Below are 20154 nucleotides of genomic sequence, written 5' to 3' on the forward strand. Positions count from 1 at the left end.
TTGTTTTTACTTGTGTATCCATTCTAACCCTACCACTGCAGTCCAGGCTTAATCAAGGTCCATGGAAGGCAGCAGGTTCTCATGGGAAGAGTAAGAGATTCGAATTCAGATATGTGGCCAGGCGTGGTGGTTCACGCCTGTAGTTCCAGCACTTTGGGAGACTGAGTTGGGCGGATCACTTGAGGTCAGGAGTTTGAGACCAGCCTGGCCAACATGGTGAAACTCCGTCTCTACTAAAAATACAAAAAATTAGCTGGGTGTGGTGACGGGCTCCTGTAATCCAGCTACTTGGGAGGCTGAGGCAGGAGAATCACTTGAATGTGGGAGGTGGAGGTTGCAGTGAGCCGAGATCAGGCCACTGCACTCCAGCCTGGGTGGTAGAGTGAGACTCCGCCTCAAAAAAAAAAAGAAAAAAAGATGTGAGTTTGTTTCTTCTACCACTCACTAGTGGTTTCAGTTTGGGCAGCCAGCTTGACTTTTCTGAGTCTCAGTTTTTCATCTGAATACTGGGGAGCATAATATCTATCCCATAGTGATTATAAGGATTAAATAATATATATACATCCTAGTCACAAACTCTAAAGCACAATGTAAAATGTTCATTTTGATTAATATCTGAATTAATCACTTGGAAAAAAAAGGTTCTTCATTTTCAGGGATTATATATATATATATCAGGCTAGCTCTTTTTTTTTTTTTTTTTTTTTTTTGAGGCGGAGTCTTGCTCTGTCGCCCAGACTGGAGTGCAGTGGCCGGATCTCAGCTCACTGCAAGCTCCGCCTCCCGGGTTCACGCCATTCTCCTGCCTCAGCCTCCCGAGTAGCTGGGACTACAGGCGCCCGCCACCTCGCCCGGCTAGTTTTTGTATTTTTAGTAGAGACGGGGTTTCACCGTGTTAGCCAGGATGGTCTCGATCTCCTGACCTCGTGATCCGCCCGTCTCGGCCTCCCAAAGTGCTGGGATTACAGGCTTGAGCCACCGCGCCCGGCCGGTAATTTTTCATAGATTAATTGTATTGCTACATTGGATGTAATCAAAATCCATAGATGATATATTTACAGTTGTGCTTATAACATTTTTATTATTAACAGTCCATTTGAACGTAAACCAGGATGGCAGAGAAACAAAGTAGTAAGCTGAACACTGTAGTCTATTTAATACAAAGATTTACTTGCATATTATTTTGACTTATTTAAGCCAATGTCTAGCCTTTTTGCTTTGGAAATTATGACACTAGGAAGAGAATTTCAAATATGAAAATCCCAAATCTGTCAGTTTCCATGAAATTTAAAGCCAAAGTCATTAATGGAATCCATGGAGCTATTTTCAAGGGAGACCCTAGAGAGATACAATGTCCAGTATAACAATTGTATGAGACTTACAACATTGTAGTTTGTTTGCAAAAGTAAATTATTCTATAACTAATTGAAAACAAGGAGCTTATTCAAAATACTGAAGTGTACAAAACAACAACAACAACAAAAGACAAAATACTGAACTGCTACCAGGTACCTGTGATGAAATTTTATATTTCCTATTTTACATCCGAGGGGTCTAAAGTTTATTCTAAGTCCGTAGTTCATGTGGCTTCATGCTCTGATTCTGCCTGGTAAAGTGCTGCAGTGTGGTTTCAACCAGATTCTAATTATTCTTCTTCCTGTATGTTGATTTAGCTGCTTTACTAAAGCAGCATCACATAACTCAATCAGGGTTTTCTCCAAAAATTTCAGTCTAATGCCAAAACCAAAAGAGATCAAAGAAATGGAAGATTTCCTAGTGAAGTCAGAGCTGCTCATCATTAGTGCTTACCTTTGAATAAAGAGAAATACTTTAAAAAGCTAACTGTTATTGAGTGAGTAAAGTAATGAGTAAGATCTCTGTTACCCTCAAGGAGTATTGTATTGCTACACTGGATGTAAACAATGTAGTATTACAGGATTACAATCAATGAAATTCTGGGCTCAAGGAGTACATTTTCCAACTCAGTAAAAAGTAGTGTATTAGCAGGTATAGGTGGAAATTCCTTGTGTGTGTGTGTGTGTGTGTATGTGTGTGTGTGTGTAGCCACACATATTCTATTCATGAAACAGCAATCTCATTAGATTAAGACAAGAATGTGCATTATTCATGTTACTTTTACTGTCGTTCTAGAGATATTAGACAACTGAGAAGAAACAATTTATATATAATTATAAAGGAATAATTTAAGTGATCATTAAGTGATTACCTTATCTAAGGAAATGCTAATTTAAAACAGATAGCTATAGGATATGTGTGAAGTATCTAATTATCCTTGTGATAATTTTTCCTCATTACATTTATCCAGAAAAAGCCAGGATTTTCAACTAAGTCTTTTATTTTATTTTATTTTATTTATTTATTTATTTATTTTTTTTTTTTTTTGAGGCGGAGTCTCGCTCTGTCGCCCGGACTGGAGTGCAGTGGCCGGATCTCAGCTCACTGCAAGCTCCGCCTGCCGGGTTTACACCATTCTCCTGCCTCAGCCTCCCGAGTAGCTAGGACTACAGGCGCCCGCCACCTCGCCCGGCTAGTTTTTGTATTTTTAGTAGAGACGGGGTTTCACCGTGTTAGCCAGGATGGTCTCGATCTCCTGACCTCGTGATCCGCCCGTCTCGGCCTCCCAAAGTGCTGGGATTACAGGCTTGAGCCACCACGCCCGGCCCTCAACTAAGTCTTTTAAATAAGAATCAAGATTTTTAAATTTCTATGAATCTTTACAAACAACTGGGACAGTGGCTCACGCCTGTAATCCCAGTACTTTGGGAGGCCGAGGAAGGCGGATCACAAGGTCAGGAGATCAAGACCATCCTGGCTAACACGGTGAAACCCCATCTCTACTAAAAATACAAAAAATTAGCCGGGCGTGGTGGCACATGCCTGTAGTCCCAGCTACTCGGGAGACTGAGGCAGGAGAATCACTTGAATCCAGTAGGCGGAGGTTGCAGTTAGCCAAGATGGCACCACTGCATTCCAGCCTGGGCAACAGAGTGAGACTCTATCTCAAAAAAAAAAAAAAAAAAAAAACTGCTTAAAAAATACATAAAAATAAAAGTAGCTTCTTCCAATTCCATTTACAATTAAATTTTTTATTCTCCTCAATAAGTAACATTAATATATATTAGCAACAAAATACTGAAGATATTATAAACAGGTATTCAGTGAAGTCATTGTCCTTCCAGCCCTGTGAGAGCCTCAATCACTGATACCAGTTTTTTATCTATTTTTCTAGAGACCTTTTTAGACATATACAAAGCTAGCTTCTCTTTTCTTTTTATATCAGTGGTAGTATGCCACATGCACGGTCTGTATGTTATTTTGTTTTGTTTTGTTTTTTATTTAGCAATGTTATGGAACTGTGCCAAATCTACATTTTTTCTACATTTATTTTTTTGGGGAGTGCTTCTGGGTTTTACTTAGAAAGTCTTCCCCATTTTGAGATTATTTTTTAAATTCTTTGATATCTTTTAATATTTTCATAATTTCATTTTTTATATTTAAACCTTTGGTACAGCTCAGATATATTTTAATACAAAGAATAAGGCTATCTTAATTCTTTTTCTCAACTGGCTACCTAATTGTTCCAATATCATTTGTGAATAATCCATCTCTCTCTCTCACTAATGGGAAATGTCAGCTTTATGATTCCTATATTAATTTGGGCTATTCTTTGACTTTCTTGTATCCACCAGCATAAGCTAGGTTATGTTGTGGTAACAAACAACCTCAAAATCTTAATGGCTTATAACAAGAATTTTCCTTCCTTTTGGTACGTGTTCATCAAGAGTTGGCTGAGAGCTCTACTCCATGTCTTCTTACTCAGAAACTAATGGAGTTGCCACCATCTTGAACATTACCAGCTGTCCTGATTAAGGGAAAGAAGGGCCTGGAGAATCTCACACCATCAATAAGATGTTCAGCCTGAAAGAGACATACATCAGTTCCCTTCACAGCTTGCTGACAAGTTTTAGTCACATGACCCTACCCACAGCAAGACAGCCAGGAAGTACAGTCATACATGTGTGCAGAAGGAAGATGGAAAGCTGAAAATATTTGGTAAACAGCAACTATCGTATCTCTATTCTGTCCTGTTCATCTGTCAATTCAAGTGTCAGCAGCACAGGTTTTTCTTTTTTAGAATATTTCTGGCTATGCTTTCATTTTCATTTTTACTTTTAGACTAGAGTTAGCCTCTCCAACCACTCTTATCCTCTCAGAAAAGACAAACCCTGTCAGTTTTTTAAAATTGTATCTGCAGTAAATTGATGAATTTAAGGAAAATTGACATCTTTATAATATTTAGAATCTTTACAACCAAGAAGAGGATATTTTATTCACATCTTTTTTTGTGTCTTTTATATTTTCTTAATACAGATTGCATATATTTATTAGTATTCTTTTTGTTCTTTTAGTATGATTCTTTTTTATTTTACCATCACCTGCAAATAATCATTTTAATTTATTCTTTACAATCAGGTTGGTTTTCTTGAAGGATTAGACAAGATACAGCCATTTTCAAATAATATATATCTATTACCCAAAATATTTTTTTAAAAATTTCATAGGCCGGGCGCAGTGGCTCAAGCCTGTAATCCCAGCACTTTGGGAGGCCGAGGCGGGCGGATCACAAGGTCAGGAGATCGAGACCATCCTGGCTAACATGGTGAAACCCCGTCTCTACTGAAAAATACAAAAAACTAGCCGGGCGAGGTGGCGGGCGCCTGTAGTCCCAGCTACTCGGGAGGCTGAGGCAGGAGAATGGCGTGAACCCGGGAGGGGGAGCTTGCAGTGAGCTGAGATCCGGCCACTGCACTCCAGCTTGGGCGACAGAGCGAGACTCCGTCTCAAAAAAAAAAAAAAAAAAAAAAAAAAAAATTTCATATGTGCCTGGTGCAGTGGCTCACGCTTGTAATCCCAGCACTTTCTGAGGTCATGGCAGGAGAATCCCTTAAGCTCAGGAATTCTAGACCAACCTGGGCAAAATAGCAAGACCCCATCTCTATAAAAATAAAAATATTAGCTGGGCTTCATGGTGCATGCCTATAGTTGCAGCTCCTGTGGAGGCTAAGGCAGAAGGGTTGCTTGAACCCAGGAGGTTGAAGCGGCAGTGATCTGTGATTGTACCTCTGCATTCCAGCCTGGGCCACAGAGCAAGACCATGTCTCAAAAAAACAAACAACAAAAAAGAGTTTCTTTTCATGATCCATCTCTATATTAATTCCAGTGAATAAGTAGGTTAACATTAATGATAACTGCTATTTATTTCAGCTACTGGACACACCAATTATTTTTTATTTTTTATTTTTTGAGACAGGATCATTCTCTGTCACCCAGGCTGGAGTGCAGTGGCATGATCACGGCTCACTGTAGCATCGACCTCCTGGGCTCAAGCAACCTTCTCACCTCAGCCTCCTGAGTAGCTGGGACCACAGGTGCATACCATCACACTTGGCTAATTTTTAATTTTTTCTGTAGAGACGGGGTCTTGCCATGTTGTCCAGTCTGGTCTTGAACTCCTGGGCCTAAGCTATCCTCTCACCTCGGCCTCCCAAAGTGCTGGGATTATAGGCATGAGCCACCACGCCCAGCCTGAAACACCAAAAAAAAAAATTTTTTTTTTAAATTTTAAGCTGCTGCTGCTGCTGAAGATGAAGATGCTTATATATGTGATTAGTTACCTATACATCTGGAAAATTTTTGTTTAATTTCCCTAATTTACATCATCTCTACCTATGCTTGCTTGTATTTTTCTCGTATATCTAGCCAGCCTCTTAAGAGTGAATACTCTCTAGTTTACTGTAAATTACTGCCCACAGTGAAAACTCTTTAAATTATGTCCCCACTCATCCCCTTCTAAGAGTCCAATACAATCACAGAAGAGGCTGAGCTCTTTAAATAATATGAGAATCTCAGAACCTCAGTTCATGTGGCTCATCGAATCCTCTATTGTGGGATTCTTTTCATGGAAACACCAAATTTTTAAGAATCATATTTGTTTTGTGCTCTGCAGATATCTGTTATGCTGACCTGTATGAGAACCAGGAGCTAATGAGTCTTTAATGTAGACTAAAAATTGGCTCTGAGTAAAGAGACTCACAGGCCCATTCATCAGACTTGAGAGAGATTTAAAATTAAACATCTGCAGATAATCAGAGGAGAGTTTTGAGTGCCAAAATGAGGCATTGCTCTCCTGTTGCATTTTTATTTTCCTCACAGCAGAAAAAAAACATGTTGTTTTCTTGGGAACAAAATCAGCTTTTTTCTAAAATTAAGTAGTTATGGTATTACCCCTAGAGTTTATTTCATGTTGAGATGGGAACCGCTCATTGCTTTGTATTTCTTTTCACACTGCCTTTGTGTAATTAAGATGTAAAGTTCAACCTGAGAGTATTTTCTTCCTTTATAACTTGTCTTCCATTTCATCCTCCTTCTGTCTGCATTACTCTGTGTTGTTTCCCCCAGCTCATATTCCTAAGAGTGCTGCCATCAGTTAATCAAAAAACAATTAATCACGTAGAAGTCAATAGTTAAATGTTGATTAGCAGATTCTTTGTAAAAGTGTAGGGCTGGGAGTTGTGGCTTACGCCTGTAATCCCAATGCCAGGGTAAGAGGATCCCTTGACTCTAGGAGTTTGAGGCTGCACTTAGCTATGATCATGCTACTGCACTCCAGCCTGGGTGATAGAGCAAGACTTTGCCTCTTTTAAAAAAAAGAAAAAAAAGGCCAAGGTGGACAGATCACGAAGTCAGGAGATCGAGACCATCCTGGCTAACACAGTGAAACCCCATCTCTACTAAAAATACAAAAAATTAGCTGAGCGTGGTGGCACGCGCCTGTAGTCCCGGCTACTCGGGAGGCTAAGGCAGGAAAATTTGCTTGAACCTGGGAGGCTGGGGCTGCAGTGAGCCAAGATTGTGCCACTGCACTCTAGCCTGGGCAACAGAGCGAGACTCTGTCTCAAAAAAAAAAAAAAATTACACTGCATGTACACTCATGCCTGGAATACAGATGTCAGAAGGGAATTTGAGTTCTACTAAATCTATGGCACAAAAACAAAAGAAGAAAGGGACTGGGCATGGTGGCTCATGCCTTGATCCCAACACTTTGGGAGGCCAAGGCAGGGAGGATCACTTGAGGCCAGGAGTTCAAGACCAACCTGGGCAACATGGTTAAACCCCGTCTCTACAAAAAGTAATTTCAAAAAATAGCTGGGTATGGTGACATGTGCCCGTAGTCCCAGTCACTCAGGAAGCTGAGGCAGGAGGATCCCTTGAGCTCAGGAGGTCGAAGCTACAATGAGGTGTGATTGCACTACTGTACCCAATCCAAGCGATAGAGCAAGGAGGGAGGGAGGAAGGAAGGAAGGAAGGAAGGAGGCAAGGAGGAAATGGAAGGAAGGAGGAAAGGGAAGAAAGAAAGAAAATAATTAAATCCATACCTGTGAAAAGAAAAAAAAAAGGGAGCATGAGACGTTAAAGTCTTCTTTGCCCTCAAAGTGATGTCTCATAAAGATCTCATAGAATGATTTACATTGAAAATAGATTTCATCATTACATAAAAATGGAGAAAATGGCCAGGCATGGTCGCTCATGCCTGTAATCCCAGCACTTTGGGAGGCCAAGGCCTGAGGTCGGGATTTCAAGACCAGTCTCAAACTCACTTCGAGGAGAAACCAGACCTCTACTAGGAGAAACCCCGTCTCTACTAAAAATACAAAATTAGCTGGGTGTGGTGGCACATGCCTATAATCTCAGCTGCTCAGGTGGCTGAGGCAGGAGAATTCGCTTGAACCCAGGAGGCAGAGGTTGAAGTGAGCCGAGATTACGCCATTGCACTCCAGCCTGGGCAACAAGACCGAAACTGCATCTCAAAAAAAAAAAAAAAAAAAAAAATTACTAGGAATATGGCAGAGTAAAAATAGACTCACCAAAATAACAAACATCTGAAATTTTCAAAAATATTCAAGTAGACAAACTTCAATTATGGTAAACAAATTAAAGATAGCACCTCAGGCTTGATTTTAGAACTGTGGAACAGCAGCAAAGAGAAAAGCTATGCACAAACCCAGAGAAAACAATGGTGGCAGAAGAAACAGAAAAAATCCAAACTGTGAAGAAATTGGAATTTTCAATAACGGGGCTAGAAAGGATTAAAAAAACACAAAGGCTATTAAAAGGAACTGATCAGGGAAAAAAAATAAGTAAATTAAAGGAACTGGTCAGGCATGGTGCCACACATCTGTAGGCCCAGCTACTCTGGAGACTGAAGCAGGAGGATTGCTGGAGCCCAGAAGTTCAAGTCCAGCCAAAGCAACATAGTGAGACCCTTTCTCAAACAAACAAACAAATACATACATACATACATACATATATACGTCTGGTTAGAATTAGTGAAAAAAAGCTAAAACACTGCGATGAAACATACTTTAAAATCACAACATCCTTTGATAAAAAAAATGTAATCAAAATAATGAGGTAGTCAGTAAAATTAAGGCTAAAGGGAAAGATCTCAATTAAAACATAGATGGAATAGACAGATTGATTATGGCAATTCCAATAGACCTAGTTTTTTTTTGTTGTTCCCCCAACTGTCCTTTAAATAATGGGAAGGGGTGTAAATAAGAGGAAACCCCAGAAAAGGAAACATTAAAGAAGTTACTGTAGAAAAATAGACTTTTGCCTAAAGACTGAGAGGTTTCAGAGTTACTTATTTCCAGATTTGGTACTTAAAGACAGAATACCCAGATACCTACTTATCAGTGTCTTAAAACTAGAAAGAAGTCTTCTGGTATATACTGAGATTTGAAAGAAAGAAAAAAAAAACTTGAAAGAAGAGTTATCCTCTGAAGAATGAAAAAACAAGGATAACCTCAAACTTTTAAACAATAGAGAGAAGATACTCTTAGAAAAATATTTATGGAACGCCAGCCAATTTCTTGCCTAGCTGTCTGCCTTTTGAAGATAAAAGATGTTTGAACCCTGATCTCTTTTTCCCTGGTAGAACCCCGATATCTATTTCAAATAATTAAGTTTACAGATTATAAAAGTTCATAAAAGACTGGGAATACAGAGAGAGACCTTTGAAATATGAGTTGTAGAGACTGGAGCACCTTAAGTGAGGCAGTGGTATCATTCAGGAGGGCCAGCTTAGGTGCTGAGGCTCAAAATCTCTCAGTGCAGGATATCCACTGGAGGTGCTGCATTACAGTGTCTGGTCCTCAAATATCCAGAAATGCAGCCTTGCCATTGCCAGGGATGACTAGGTTCCGGGAAAATCTTGCTAACCAAAGCTCACAAGAGGCCATAAAGATACTCAATGAAGAAGTGCATAATTTCTATTTGCCAAAAGCTTTCTTTTTTCTTCTTCTTTTTTTTTTTTTTGAAGAGACAGGGTCTAGCCCTGTTGCCAAGACTGGAGTACAGTGGTATGATCTGGTCATAGCTCACCACAGACTCCAATTCCTGGGCTCAAGCAATCCTCCCACCTTAGCCTCCTGAGTAGCTAGGACTACAGGTGTACCCCACCTTGCCTGGGTCTTACTATATTGCTCAGACTGGCATCAAACTCCCAGGCTCAAGTTGTCCTGCTACCCTGCTACCCCACTACCCCAGCCTCCCAAAACACTGGGATTACTGGTATGAGCCACTGTGCCCAGGCTTTTTCACTTTTTTTTTTTTTCCTTGAGACCAAGTCTTCCTCTGTCACCCAGGCTGGAGTGCAGTGGCGCAATCTCGGCTCACTGCTCCTGGGCTCAGGTGATCCTCCCACCTCAGCCCGCTAAGTAGCTGGGACCATAGACATGCACCACCATGCCAAGCTAAAGTAGCTGGGACCATAGACATGCACCACCATGCCAAGCTAATTTTTATATTTTTTGTAGAGACGGGGTTTTACCTGTTGTCCGGGCTGATCTTGAACGCCTGAGCTCAAGTGATCTGCCCACCTCTGCCTCCCCAAGTGCTGGGATTACAGGCATGAGTTACTGTGCCCAGCCCAACAGAATATTTTAAAGACTTGTTTAGCTGAAAAAAAGATTTTATAAGAATAGCCTTGAAAATATTAAAGAGGAAGAATAATGATGAAAATATTGCCCTAGCATGTATGAATTAGTGGTATGCTAATTTATATGTAATGTATGTATGTAAAAATACAAAAAAATTAGTTGGGTGTGGTGGCACATGCCTGTAGTCCCAGCTACTGGGGAGGCTGAGGCAGGAGAATCAGTTGAACCCGGCAGGTGGAGGTTGCAGTGAGCCAAGATGGCGCCACTGTACTCTAGCCTGAAGACAGAGCAGGACTGTGTCTCAAAAAAAAAAAAAAAAAAAAAAGTGACTCTGAAAAAGGTAGAACTTTAAGACAGTGGAGAAGGAATTGTATAAATGCTGTTGGAATAGTTGACTAAATTGGAAAAACCATTTTAGGTCTTTTTTCTATGCCATAAATTCAAGATGGATTAAACATTTAAATTTAAGGTACAAAACTACGCAAATGAAAGAGAATATAAGTGGGTATTTCTGTCATCTGATATGGGGAAACCAAAGATAGAAATGGTAAAGCAGGGGCACAAACTCAGTGCCAACAGAAGCCAGGCAAGAAATCAGCCAAATACACTTGGTAGAAAGCAAAATCGTGAAACCATCAATTTATTTTATTTTGTTTTTTTGATAGAGGTAGAAATATTTACATTGAGGAAAATAACAGCCTAAGCACAAATGGCAACCTGCATTTGGACCAGAATTAGGAAGTGATAAGGAGTGGTAGAAATGGTGACAAATGGCGATTCTGTTGACATAGGGCCAGGCACACTTACACTCTAACCCATAAGCATTCAGCGCCGCGCGCCCCCCCGCCCCTCCGCCCCCCCGCCCCCCCGCCCCCCCAACACACACACACACACACACACACACACATTGCGCAACAACATGGCAGCCTGGGAGCAGAGGCCACTCAGCTCCAGGCTGTTTTTGCGGTGCAAGAATGGAGCCCAGGGTTATTAGATCTGACCTTTTTCTGTATAGAGCTGGAAATTGCTAATTTTATGTTAAATCTCCCAAATCTAAATTATCTTAATCTTTAAAACTTTGTATAGGCCAAACAAAGTATTTTTTCAGGCCAGATTCAGTCCAGAGGCCTTGGGTTTATGAACTGTGCTGTGAAGTTATGGTTTTAGTTTCCAGATTATGCTTACACCTTTAAATGAGTTGGGATGCTTTCCATCATTTTTTTCTATACTCTGGATCAGTTTACAGTAGTTCCCCCTTATTTTCAGTTTCGCTTTCTGCAGTTTCAGTTACCCATGGTCAACTGTAGTCTGAAAGTATTAAATGGAAAATTCCCAAAACAATTTGTAAGTTTTAGATTGTTCACCATTCTGAATAGTGTAATGAAATCTCAAGCTGTCGTGCTCACTGCATCTCATCTAGGACGTGGATCATCCTCTGCCCAGTGTCTACATGCTGTGTACACTACCTGCCCATTAGAGTCTTGGTTATCAGTTCAAAAAAACATAGGGCTCGGTACTATCCAGGTTTTCAGGCATCCAGTGGGGGTCTATGAACATATCCACCGTCGATAAGCAGGGACTACTGTACATAGCAGACTACTTATCTATGCAAGTTTGGCGAGTTCTACCTTCATTGCCATTAGGGTCTGAAGCCTTTTTTGTGAAGACATTTCTGTATTTTCAAGTTTTCTTCTTGAGCCAGTTTTGGTTATATTCCTATAAAGTCTATTCTAGATTTTAAAATTAGTACTCAAATTATCTCATGGATGTTTTTAAATTTCTGCATAAGAATATTTTTTATCTGTCTCATTCTTAGTGTTTTGGTTAGTTGATTTCAATTCCTTTCATTGTTTTGTTTAAATTCATACATTTTTGTTTGACCTTTATTAATTCCTTCTTCTGGCTTATTTTGTTTGATTTGTTCTTTTTCTACTTTCCAGAATTGAATTCTTGTGTCCATTTATTTTCATTATTATTTTTTAGATTGATAATACAATCAGTTACACTTCCACACCTACACAGTAGCCTGTAAGAATACTTTTCCCACGTTGAAGGTTATGGAATTTTCTCTCAGTATGAGACTTTTTTCCCACAATGTGATTAACTTCTAAATGGTCTGTGATTTGTTTTAGTTACTTACTAGACAGAAGTTATTTTATTTTACTTTATTTTTTTGAGGTGGAGTTTCACTCTTGTCACCTAGGTTGGAGTGCAGTAGCACAATCTCTGCTCACTGCAACCTCCGCTTCCTGGATTCAAGGGATTCTCCTGTCTCAGCCTCCTGAGTAGCTGGGATTACAGACACCCACCACCACACCCGGCTAATTTTTGTATTTTTAGTAGAGACGGGGTTTCACCATGTTGGCCATGCTGGTCTCAAACTCCTGACCTCAGGTGATCTGCCCACCTTGGCCTCCCAAAGTGCTGCACTGAAATTATAGCTGTGAGCCACCACACCCGGCCTAAAGTCATTTTAAAGATTATGTTTTGAATTTATAAGTAGTTTCCTTTTGTTTATCTTTTTATTGGGTTAATTTTACACATTATAGTCACATATTGTGGCCTCTAAGAGTTCTGTTCTTTGGACTGTTCCTATGGCATAATAAATAATTTATCTAAATGTAGATGTTCCAGATTCATTTGAAAAGGTGTTTTCTTTGTTAAGACACAAAGTTATTTATACATACACACACACTCTATATAGATAAAATACAAAAATTAGCTGGGTGTGGTGGCGCACACCTGTAATCCCAGCTACTCAGGATGCTGAGGTTGCAGTGAGCCGAGATCACACCACTGCACTCTAGCCTGGGCGAGAGAGTGAGACTCCATCTCAAAAAAAAAAAAAAAAATCTAATTTTCTTCATTTCGTAGTATTTGGAATACAACAAAGTATTAACTACAGTTTCCCTGTTGCACTATAAAATACTAGAACTTATTCTTTGTACCTGACTCTATTTTTGTACCCATTAACCAACTTCTCTTCATCCTAGAGCCTTTCTGGGGTTTTTGTGTGTGTGCCAAATCGTGGGAGCTAGAGCCTTTTTAAATAGGAGGGTTTAAACCACTTATTTTTCTCATGATTGAGTTTTCATTTTGTTCCTACCATTTTATTTTATATTTCTATCATTTGCTTTCTTATGACTCCCCTTCTTTCCCTTTTTACCCTATATTTTGCTGAAATTATCCAGATTTCTTTGCTGCTTTTTCCTCTCTGCTAGTCATGAAAATTACATGAACTATTTGTGGCTCCCTACATTTTAAAATACATATTTAGATTTATACTTCTGTAGCAACTTTTTAAATTAAGTAGTTATAACTTTTCAAAATAAAACTATTAGCACAACTTAACTTTCTTCTCCCCATTCATCTTCCATGCTTTGCTGACATAATCTGAAGCCTTAATCTAGATTACTGTGGGGGGTTTTAATTAGTGGAATGATTACGTACCTATATAGAAAGAAAGAAGTTTACTTATGTGTCTGAAAATGTCTTTTTCCTTCTTTCTTTCTTTTTTTTCTATACAAATGAAAGATAGTTTGGCTGGATATACAGTTCTAGCATCACAGTTCTTTTCCATCAGACCTGTATAGATGTTGCTCCATTGTATATTTTTTAATTAAAATTTTTATTTTGAGATAATTGTAGACTCACATGCAGCTGTAATAAACTACAGAAAGATCCTATGTACTCTTTTCACAATTTCCTGTAATGATAGCATCTTGTAAAACTATAGTATAATATCATAACCAGGATATTAATTTTGATACAGTCAACATACAGAAGGTTTCCATCACATCAGGGATTTCTTACAGTACATCAAGATAAGTGTACTTATACAGTATGTAACCTTTTGGGATTGGCTTTTTTCATTCACCATAATTATCTGGGAAGTGATTCTGATTATTGCATCTATCCATAGTTTGTTTCTTTTTATTGCTGAGTGGCATTTGATGATGTGCATACCCAAGTTTGTTTAATCATTCACCCATTGAATGATATTTGGGTTGTTTCTAATTTTAGACCATTACAGATAGAGCTGCTATGAACATTTGTGTTGAGGTTTGTATGTGAACATAGGTCTCCAGTTTCCTGGAATAAATGCCCAGGAGTGCAACTGCTGAGTTGTATGGCAGTTGCATGTTTAATTTTACAAGAAACTGATAAACTATTTTCCAGGGTGGCTATACCATATTATATTACCACCAACAAGATAAAATGCTCTAGTTTCTCTGCATTCTTGCCAGCATTTGGTGGTGTTACAACTTTTTACTTTAGCCATTCTGATAGGTATAATTTAGTAATTTCTCATTGTGGCTTTACTTTCTATTTCCTGAATAGCTAATGATTTTGAACATACGTTTGTGTACTTATTTACCATCTGTATATTCCCTTTGGTGAAATATCTCTTTTGCCCATTTTCTAATTGAATTGTTTCCTAGGGCTGCCTTAACAAAGTGCCATAAACTGGGTGGCTTAAAACAACAGAAAATCTATTGTCTCACAATTCTGGGGTTTAGAAGTCTGAAATCAAGATGTTGGTGGCCGGGCACAGTGGCTCACACTTGTGATCCCAACACTTTGGGAAGATCACTTGAGTCCAGAAGTTCAAGACCAGCCTGACCAACATGGTGAAACCCGTCTCTACTAAAAATACAAAAATTAACAGAGCATAGTGGTGTGCTCCTGTAGTCCCAGCTACTAGGGAGGCTGAGGCAGGAGAATCACTTGCAATAAATAAATAAATAAATAGCAAGGTTGTTCTGTCTGAGGGCTCTGAGAAAGGATTTGTTCATCCCTTTCTTCAAACTGCTGATGACAGCCAGCAATCCTTCAGTCTCTGCTTCTTATATCACACAGCATTCTCTCCTCCTGTATCTCTCTCTCTTTTCCTCTTCTTATAAAGACACCAGTCATACTGGATTACTCTAGTGTAACTATAACTTCTTAATTACATCTTCAACACCCCTATTTTCAAATAAAGTCACATTCAGAGGTGGTGGGAGTTACATCTTCACCATATCTTTTTGAGAACACAATTCAACCCATAATTGGTTGGTTTTTTACTATTGAGTTTTGTGTTTAGATATTAGCCCTTTGTCAGGTGTATGGTTTGCAAATATATTTTTCCTGGTCTTTTGCTTCTTTCTTCATCCTCTTGACAGAGTCTTTCAAGGCAAAAAAAAAAATTTCATTTCAATGAAGTCCAATGTATCAATTTTTCCTTTTATACTCTTTGCTTTTGGGGTCCAGTCTGGAACTTTTTGCCTAATCCTAGATCCCAAATATCTTCTCTTAGGTTTTTTGTAACTATATCATTGTTTTGCATTTTAAGTTTAAGTTCATGATCTATTTTGAGTTGCTTTTTGTGTGTGAGGTTAAGATCAAGATTCAATTTTTTTTGCCTATGGATGTCCCATTGTTCCAGCACTAATTGTTGAAAAGACTATGTAGTCTCTCCATTGAGAAAGGATTGCACATTTTTCAAAAATCATTTGGGCTTATTTGTGTAGGTCTGTTTCTGGGTTCTTCATTTTGTTCCATTGACCTATGTGTCTGTCCTTTTGCCAAAACCAATCAGTGTCTTTATTAGGCTATGAGTACTTATATTGAATAGACTGATTCCTCTCCCTTTAGTCTTCTTTTTTCAAAATTGCTTTAGCTGTTTTATTTCCTTGTCTTTCTTTCTGTCTACATTTGTTAAACTTGTCTATGTCTCCAAAAACATTTGCTGGGATTTTGATAGGAATTATGTTAAACCTATATATCAATTTGGAGAGAATATCTTTCCTATGCTGAGTCTTCAAATCCATGAACACAGTATGTCTCTGCATTTATTTAGATCTTACTTGATTCCTTTAATCAGCATTTTGTCATTTTTAGCATATAAGTCCTGTACATATCTAATGTCTTATTAAATTTAATTCTTTGTATTTCTTTTTTTGAACAATGGTAAATGTCATTGTATTTATAATTTCAGTGTTCATATGTTCATTGCTAATTTATAAAAATACAGTTGATTTTTATATGTGTATCTGGTATCCTGCAACCTTGCTGAACTCATTTATTAGTTTTAGAAATTTTTTTGAAGATTCTTTGGGATTTTGTTGTAGATGTTGATGTTGGCAAATAGGCTCAGTTTAATTTCTTCCTTTCTGATGTGTATGCCTTTTATTCCCTTTTCTACCTTATTGCACTGGCTAGAACTTCCAGCACTATGTTGAATAAGAGTGGTGAGAGCAGATATCCTGCCTTGTTCCCGGTCTTAGGGGGGTAAGTATTCAGTCTTTCACAATTAAGAATAATATTAGCTGTACAGTTTTTGTTGTTACTGTTTGGTTGGTTTTTGCCGGTTTGTTTTATGTAGATGGTTTTTAACATGTTGAAGAAATTCTCTTCCATTTCTATTTCTGGGAGTTTTTAAATTTCTGTTTGCTGATGTTTGTGAAATGTGTTTTTTAAAAATCAGTTAATATGATCATGTGATTTTTCTTCTTTAGCCATTTAATATGGGTAGATTACTTTGATTTTTTTTTTTTTTTTTTTTTTTTTTAATATTAAGCCAGCCCTGCATCTCTTGAATAAACCTTACTTGGTCATGGTGTTGTAAAAGTCTATTTACATATTGCCAAATTCTACTTGCTAATATTTTGTTAAGAATTTTTGTGTCTGTATTTGCCAGATACTGTCTTTATCTGGTTTTGATATCAAGATCACATTGGCTTCAAAAAATGCTTTGAGAAATGTTCCCTCCCATTCTCTGCAAAAGATTGTCAAGGATTTGTGCTCATTCTTATTTCAACTTTGGTAGAATTCTCTGGTAAAAGCATCTTGGCCTGGAGCTTTCTTTTTTGTGAATTTTTAAATGACTAATTCAGTTTATTTGATAGTTATAAAACTGTTCACATTATCTATCTTATATCGGGTGAGTTTTTGTAGTTTGTGTTTTTTGAGGAATTGGTCTGTTTTATTTATATTACTAAATTTATGTCTGTATATGTGTGTATACCCTTCTTATCCTTTTGATGTCTGCAGTGTCTATAGTGATCTCTCCTATTTAATTGTTGATATAGGTAATTTGTGTCTTCTCTTTTTTTTTTTTTTTTTTTGTCATTCTTCCTAGAGATTTGTCAGTGTTATTGATCATTTCAAAGAACAGACCCAACTTTTTTTTTTTTTTTTTTTTTTTTTTTTTTTTTTTTTTTTTTTGAGACGGAGTCTCGCTCTGTCGCCCAGGCTGGAGTGCAGTGGCCGGATCTCAGCTCACTGCAAGCTCCGCCTCCCGGGTTTACGCCATTCTCCTGCCTCAGCCTCCCAAGTAGCTGGGACTACAGGCACCCGCCAACTCGCCCGGCTAGTTTTTTGTATTTTTTAGTAGAGACGGGGTTTCGCCGTGTTAGCCAGGATGGTCTCGATCTCCTGACCTCGCGATCCACCCGTCTCGGCCTCCCAAAGTGCTGGGATTACAGGCTTGAGCCACCGCGCCCGGCCCAGACCCAACTTTTTGTTTCATTGATTTTTCTCTGTTGTTTTCTTGTTTCTCAATTTAATTGGTTTCTGTTATTTACTATTTCTTTTTTCCTGATTAACTTGCCCTTTTTCTAGGTTCTTGATGTAGGAGTTTAGAATATTGATTTGAGATTTTCTTATTTTCTTATATGTGCATTTAGTGCTATGAATTACCCACTCAGCACTGCTTTACCTATGTCTCTCAAATGTTGATGTGTTGTATTTTCATTTTCTTTTTTTTTATTTTGAGACGGAGTTTTGCGCATGTCACCCAGGGTGGAGTACAGTGGCATGATCTCAGCTCACCGCAACCTCCAACTCCAGTGTTCAATCAATTCCTCTGCCTCAGCCTTCCAAGTAGCTGGGATTACAGGCACCTGCCACCACACCCAGCTAATTTTTGTGTTTTTAGTAGAGACGGGATTTCACCATGTTGGCTAGGCTGGTCTCAAACTCCTGACCTCAGGTGAACCACCCGCCTCGACCTCCCGAAGTGCTGGGATTACAGGTGTAAGCCATTGTGCCCGGCTCCCCCCTCCCCCCTCCCCCCCTTTTTTTTTTAACTGAGACAGAGTCTTGCTCTGTCGTCCAGGTTGGAGTACAGTGGTGCAATCTCGGCTCACTGCAATCTCCGCCGCCAGGGTTCAAGCGATCCTCATGCCTCAGCCTCCTGAGTAACTGGAACTACAGGTGCGTGCCACCACGCCCGGCTAATTTTTTTGTATTTTTAGTAGAGATGGGGTTTCACCATGTTGGCCAGTCTGGTCTTGAACTCCTGACCTCAGATGATCTGCCTGCCTCGGCCTCCCAAAGTGCTGGGATTACAGGCGTGAGCCACCACACCCAGCCTGTATTTTCATTTTCAATCAATTCAGTGTATTTTTAAAAATTTCTTTTAAGACCTTTCTAAATTATAGATTAGTTAAAAGTGTGTTAGTTTCTAAGTGTTTGAATATTTTCTTGCTACCTTTCTGTTATAAATGTCTAGTTTGATTCAACTATGTCCAGTTACACTCTATATGACTTTGATTTTTGAAAGTTTGTTTGAGATTTGTTTTATGACCAGGGATGTGGTCTGTCCTGGTGTAGGTGCCATGGGTATTTGAAAATAATGTATATTTTGCTGTTGCTCGGTAGAGTGCTCTATAAATTTTGATTAGATCCTGTTGTCTAATTGTGTTGTTGAATTTTTCTTTATCCTTGCTGGTTTTCTAGTTGTTTCATCAGTTGTTGAGAGATGGTTTTGAAGTCTTTGAGTATAATTATAGATTTGTTTATATCTCCTTTCTGTTCAGTCAGTTTTTACTTCACAAGTTTTGCAGCTCTGTTGTTTTGTGCATGCACATTTAGGATTGCTGTGTATTTTTCATGGGTTGACCATTTTATCATTATGTAATGTTTCTTTCTCTCTCTGGTAATTTTATTTGCTCTGAAGTCTGCTTTGATGTTTTTACAGCCACTCCTGCTTTCTTTTGATTAATGCTTGCATTACCTATCTTTTTCCATCCTTTTCAACATGCATGTATCATTATTTTTAAAGTGAGTTTCATGTAGACAGCATATTATTGGGTGATGTTTTTTAATTCATTCTGTCAATCTCTGTGTTTTAATTGACGTATTTAAACCATTTATACTTAAGCTTGCCGTTTTAAACTTTGTTTTCTGTTTGTTTTCATTGTCTTTTATTTCTGTTACTTGAATAATTTTTTGAAGTTCTTTTTGATTTTTTGTAGTGTTTCCAGTGTGTGTCTTTGTATAGTTTTCTTACTGAATGCTGTAGGCATTATATTATATATGCAGTCTACTAGTATACTTTACCAGTTCAGGCTAGAAATCTTACCTCTTTTTATGTTCCTTTATCCTCCCTTATTTTTAATATGCTCATCTTAAATATTTCCTCTGAATACATTTAGAACCGGGTTGGACAATTATAATTTTTCTTCAACCATTGAATGTAATTTAGAAAACTCAAGAGAAGGAAGTTTATGGTATTTGCCCTTATATTTGTTTACCATGTTGTTTCTTCCTTCTTGATGTTCCAAGGTTCCTTTTCTCATTTCCTTTCTGTTAAGACAGCTTCCTTTAGTCACTCTTTAAGAGTAGATCTGCTAGCAACAAATTCCCTTTGTTTTCCTTCATGCGAGGCTGTCTTGATTTCCTGTTTCATTCCTGAAGGATATTTTTGCTGGATGTAGGATTTTGGGTTGATGGCTCTTTTCTTTCAGCACTTGAAAAACGTGTTCCTTCCTTTTGGCCTCCATTGTTTCTGATGAGAAATCTCTGCTTTCATATTATTTCCCCCCAATGGTATCTCCTTAGTTGCTTTCAAGATTTTTATTGTTCTTTTAACTCAATTACCTCTGCAAAGAAAAAAAAAGATTTTGTTGTTGTTGTTGTTAGTTTTCAGAAGTTTGACTATGATGTGTCTTGTTGTACATTTCTTTGGGTTTATTCTCTTTGGAGTTTGTTCAGCTTCTTAAATCTGTACATTTATGTACAGATTCCTCAGCTTCCTGAGTAGCTGGGATTACAGGTGCCCACCACCATGCCTGGATAATTTTTGTATTTTTAGTAGAGACAGAGTTTCACCATGTTTGCCAGGCTGGTCTCAAACTCCTGACCT

The 20154-nt window shown here is 38.4% G+C and overlaps 1 protein-coding gene across 9 annotated transcripts in view; it reads left to right on the forward strand.

The window, feature by feature from the left end:
- RNF24 (ring finger protein 24) overlaps nt 1-20154 on the forward strand; it is a 108762-nt gene that overhangs the window by 41905 nt on the left and 46703 nt on the right. For 3 of the 9 annotated variants that reach the window (XM_030914194.1, XM_030914190.1, XM_030914193.1), the window contains exon 2: nt 16227-16295. The exons of 3 other annotated variants lie outside the window; for them this stretch is intronic. In XM_030914194.1, coding sequence (XP_030770054.1) covers nt 16240-16295 — 56 coding nt within the window. In that variant the 5' untranslated portion in view covers nt 16227-16239. Of the gene's footprint in view, nt 1-3803; nt 4075-16226; nt 16296-20154 lie in introns of all 9 variants that reach the window. 3 more of the 9 variants (XM_030914191.1, XM_030914192.1, XM_030914195.1) reach the window with 3 other exon arrangements.

The sequence above is a fragment of the Rhinopithecus roxellana genome, chromosome 13, assembly GCF_007565055.1.
Source record: "Rhinopithecus roxellana isolate Shanxi Qingling chromosome 13, ASM756505v1, whole genome shotgun sequence".
Lineage (NCBI taxonomy): Eukaryota > Metazoa > Chordata > Mammalia > Primates > Cercopithecidae > Rhinopithecus > Rhinopithecus roxellana.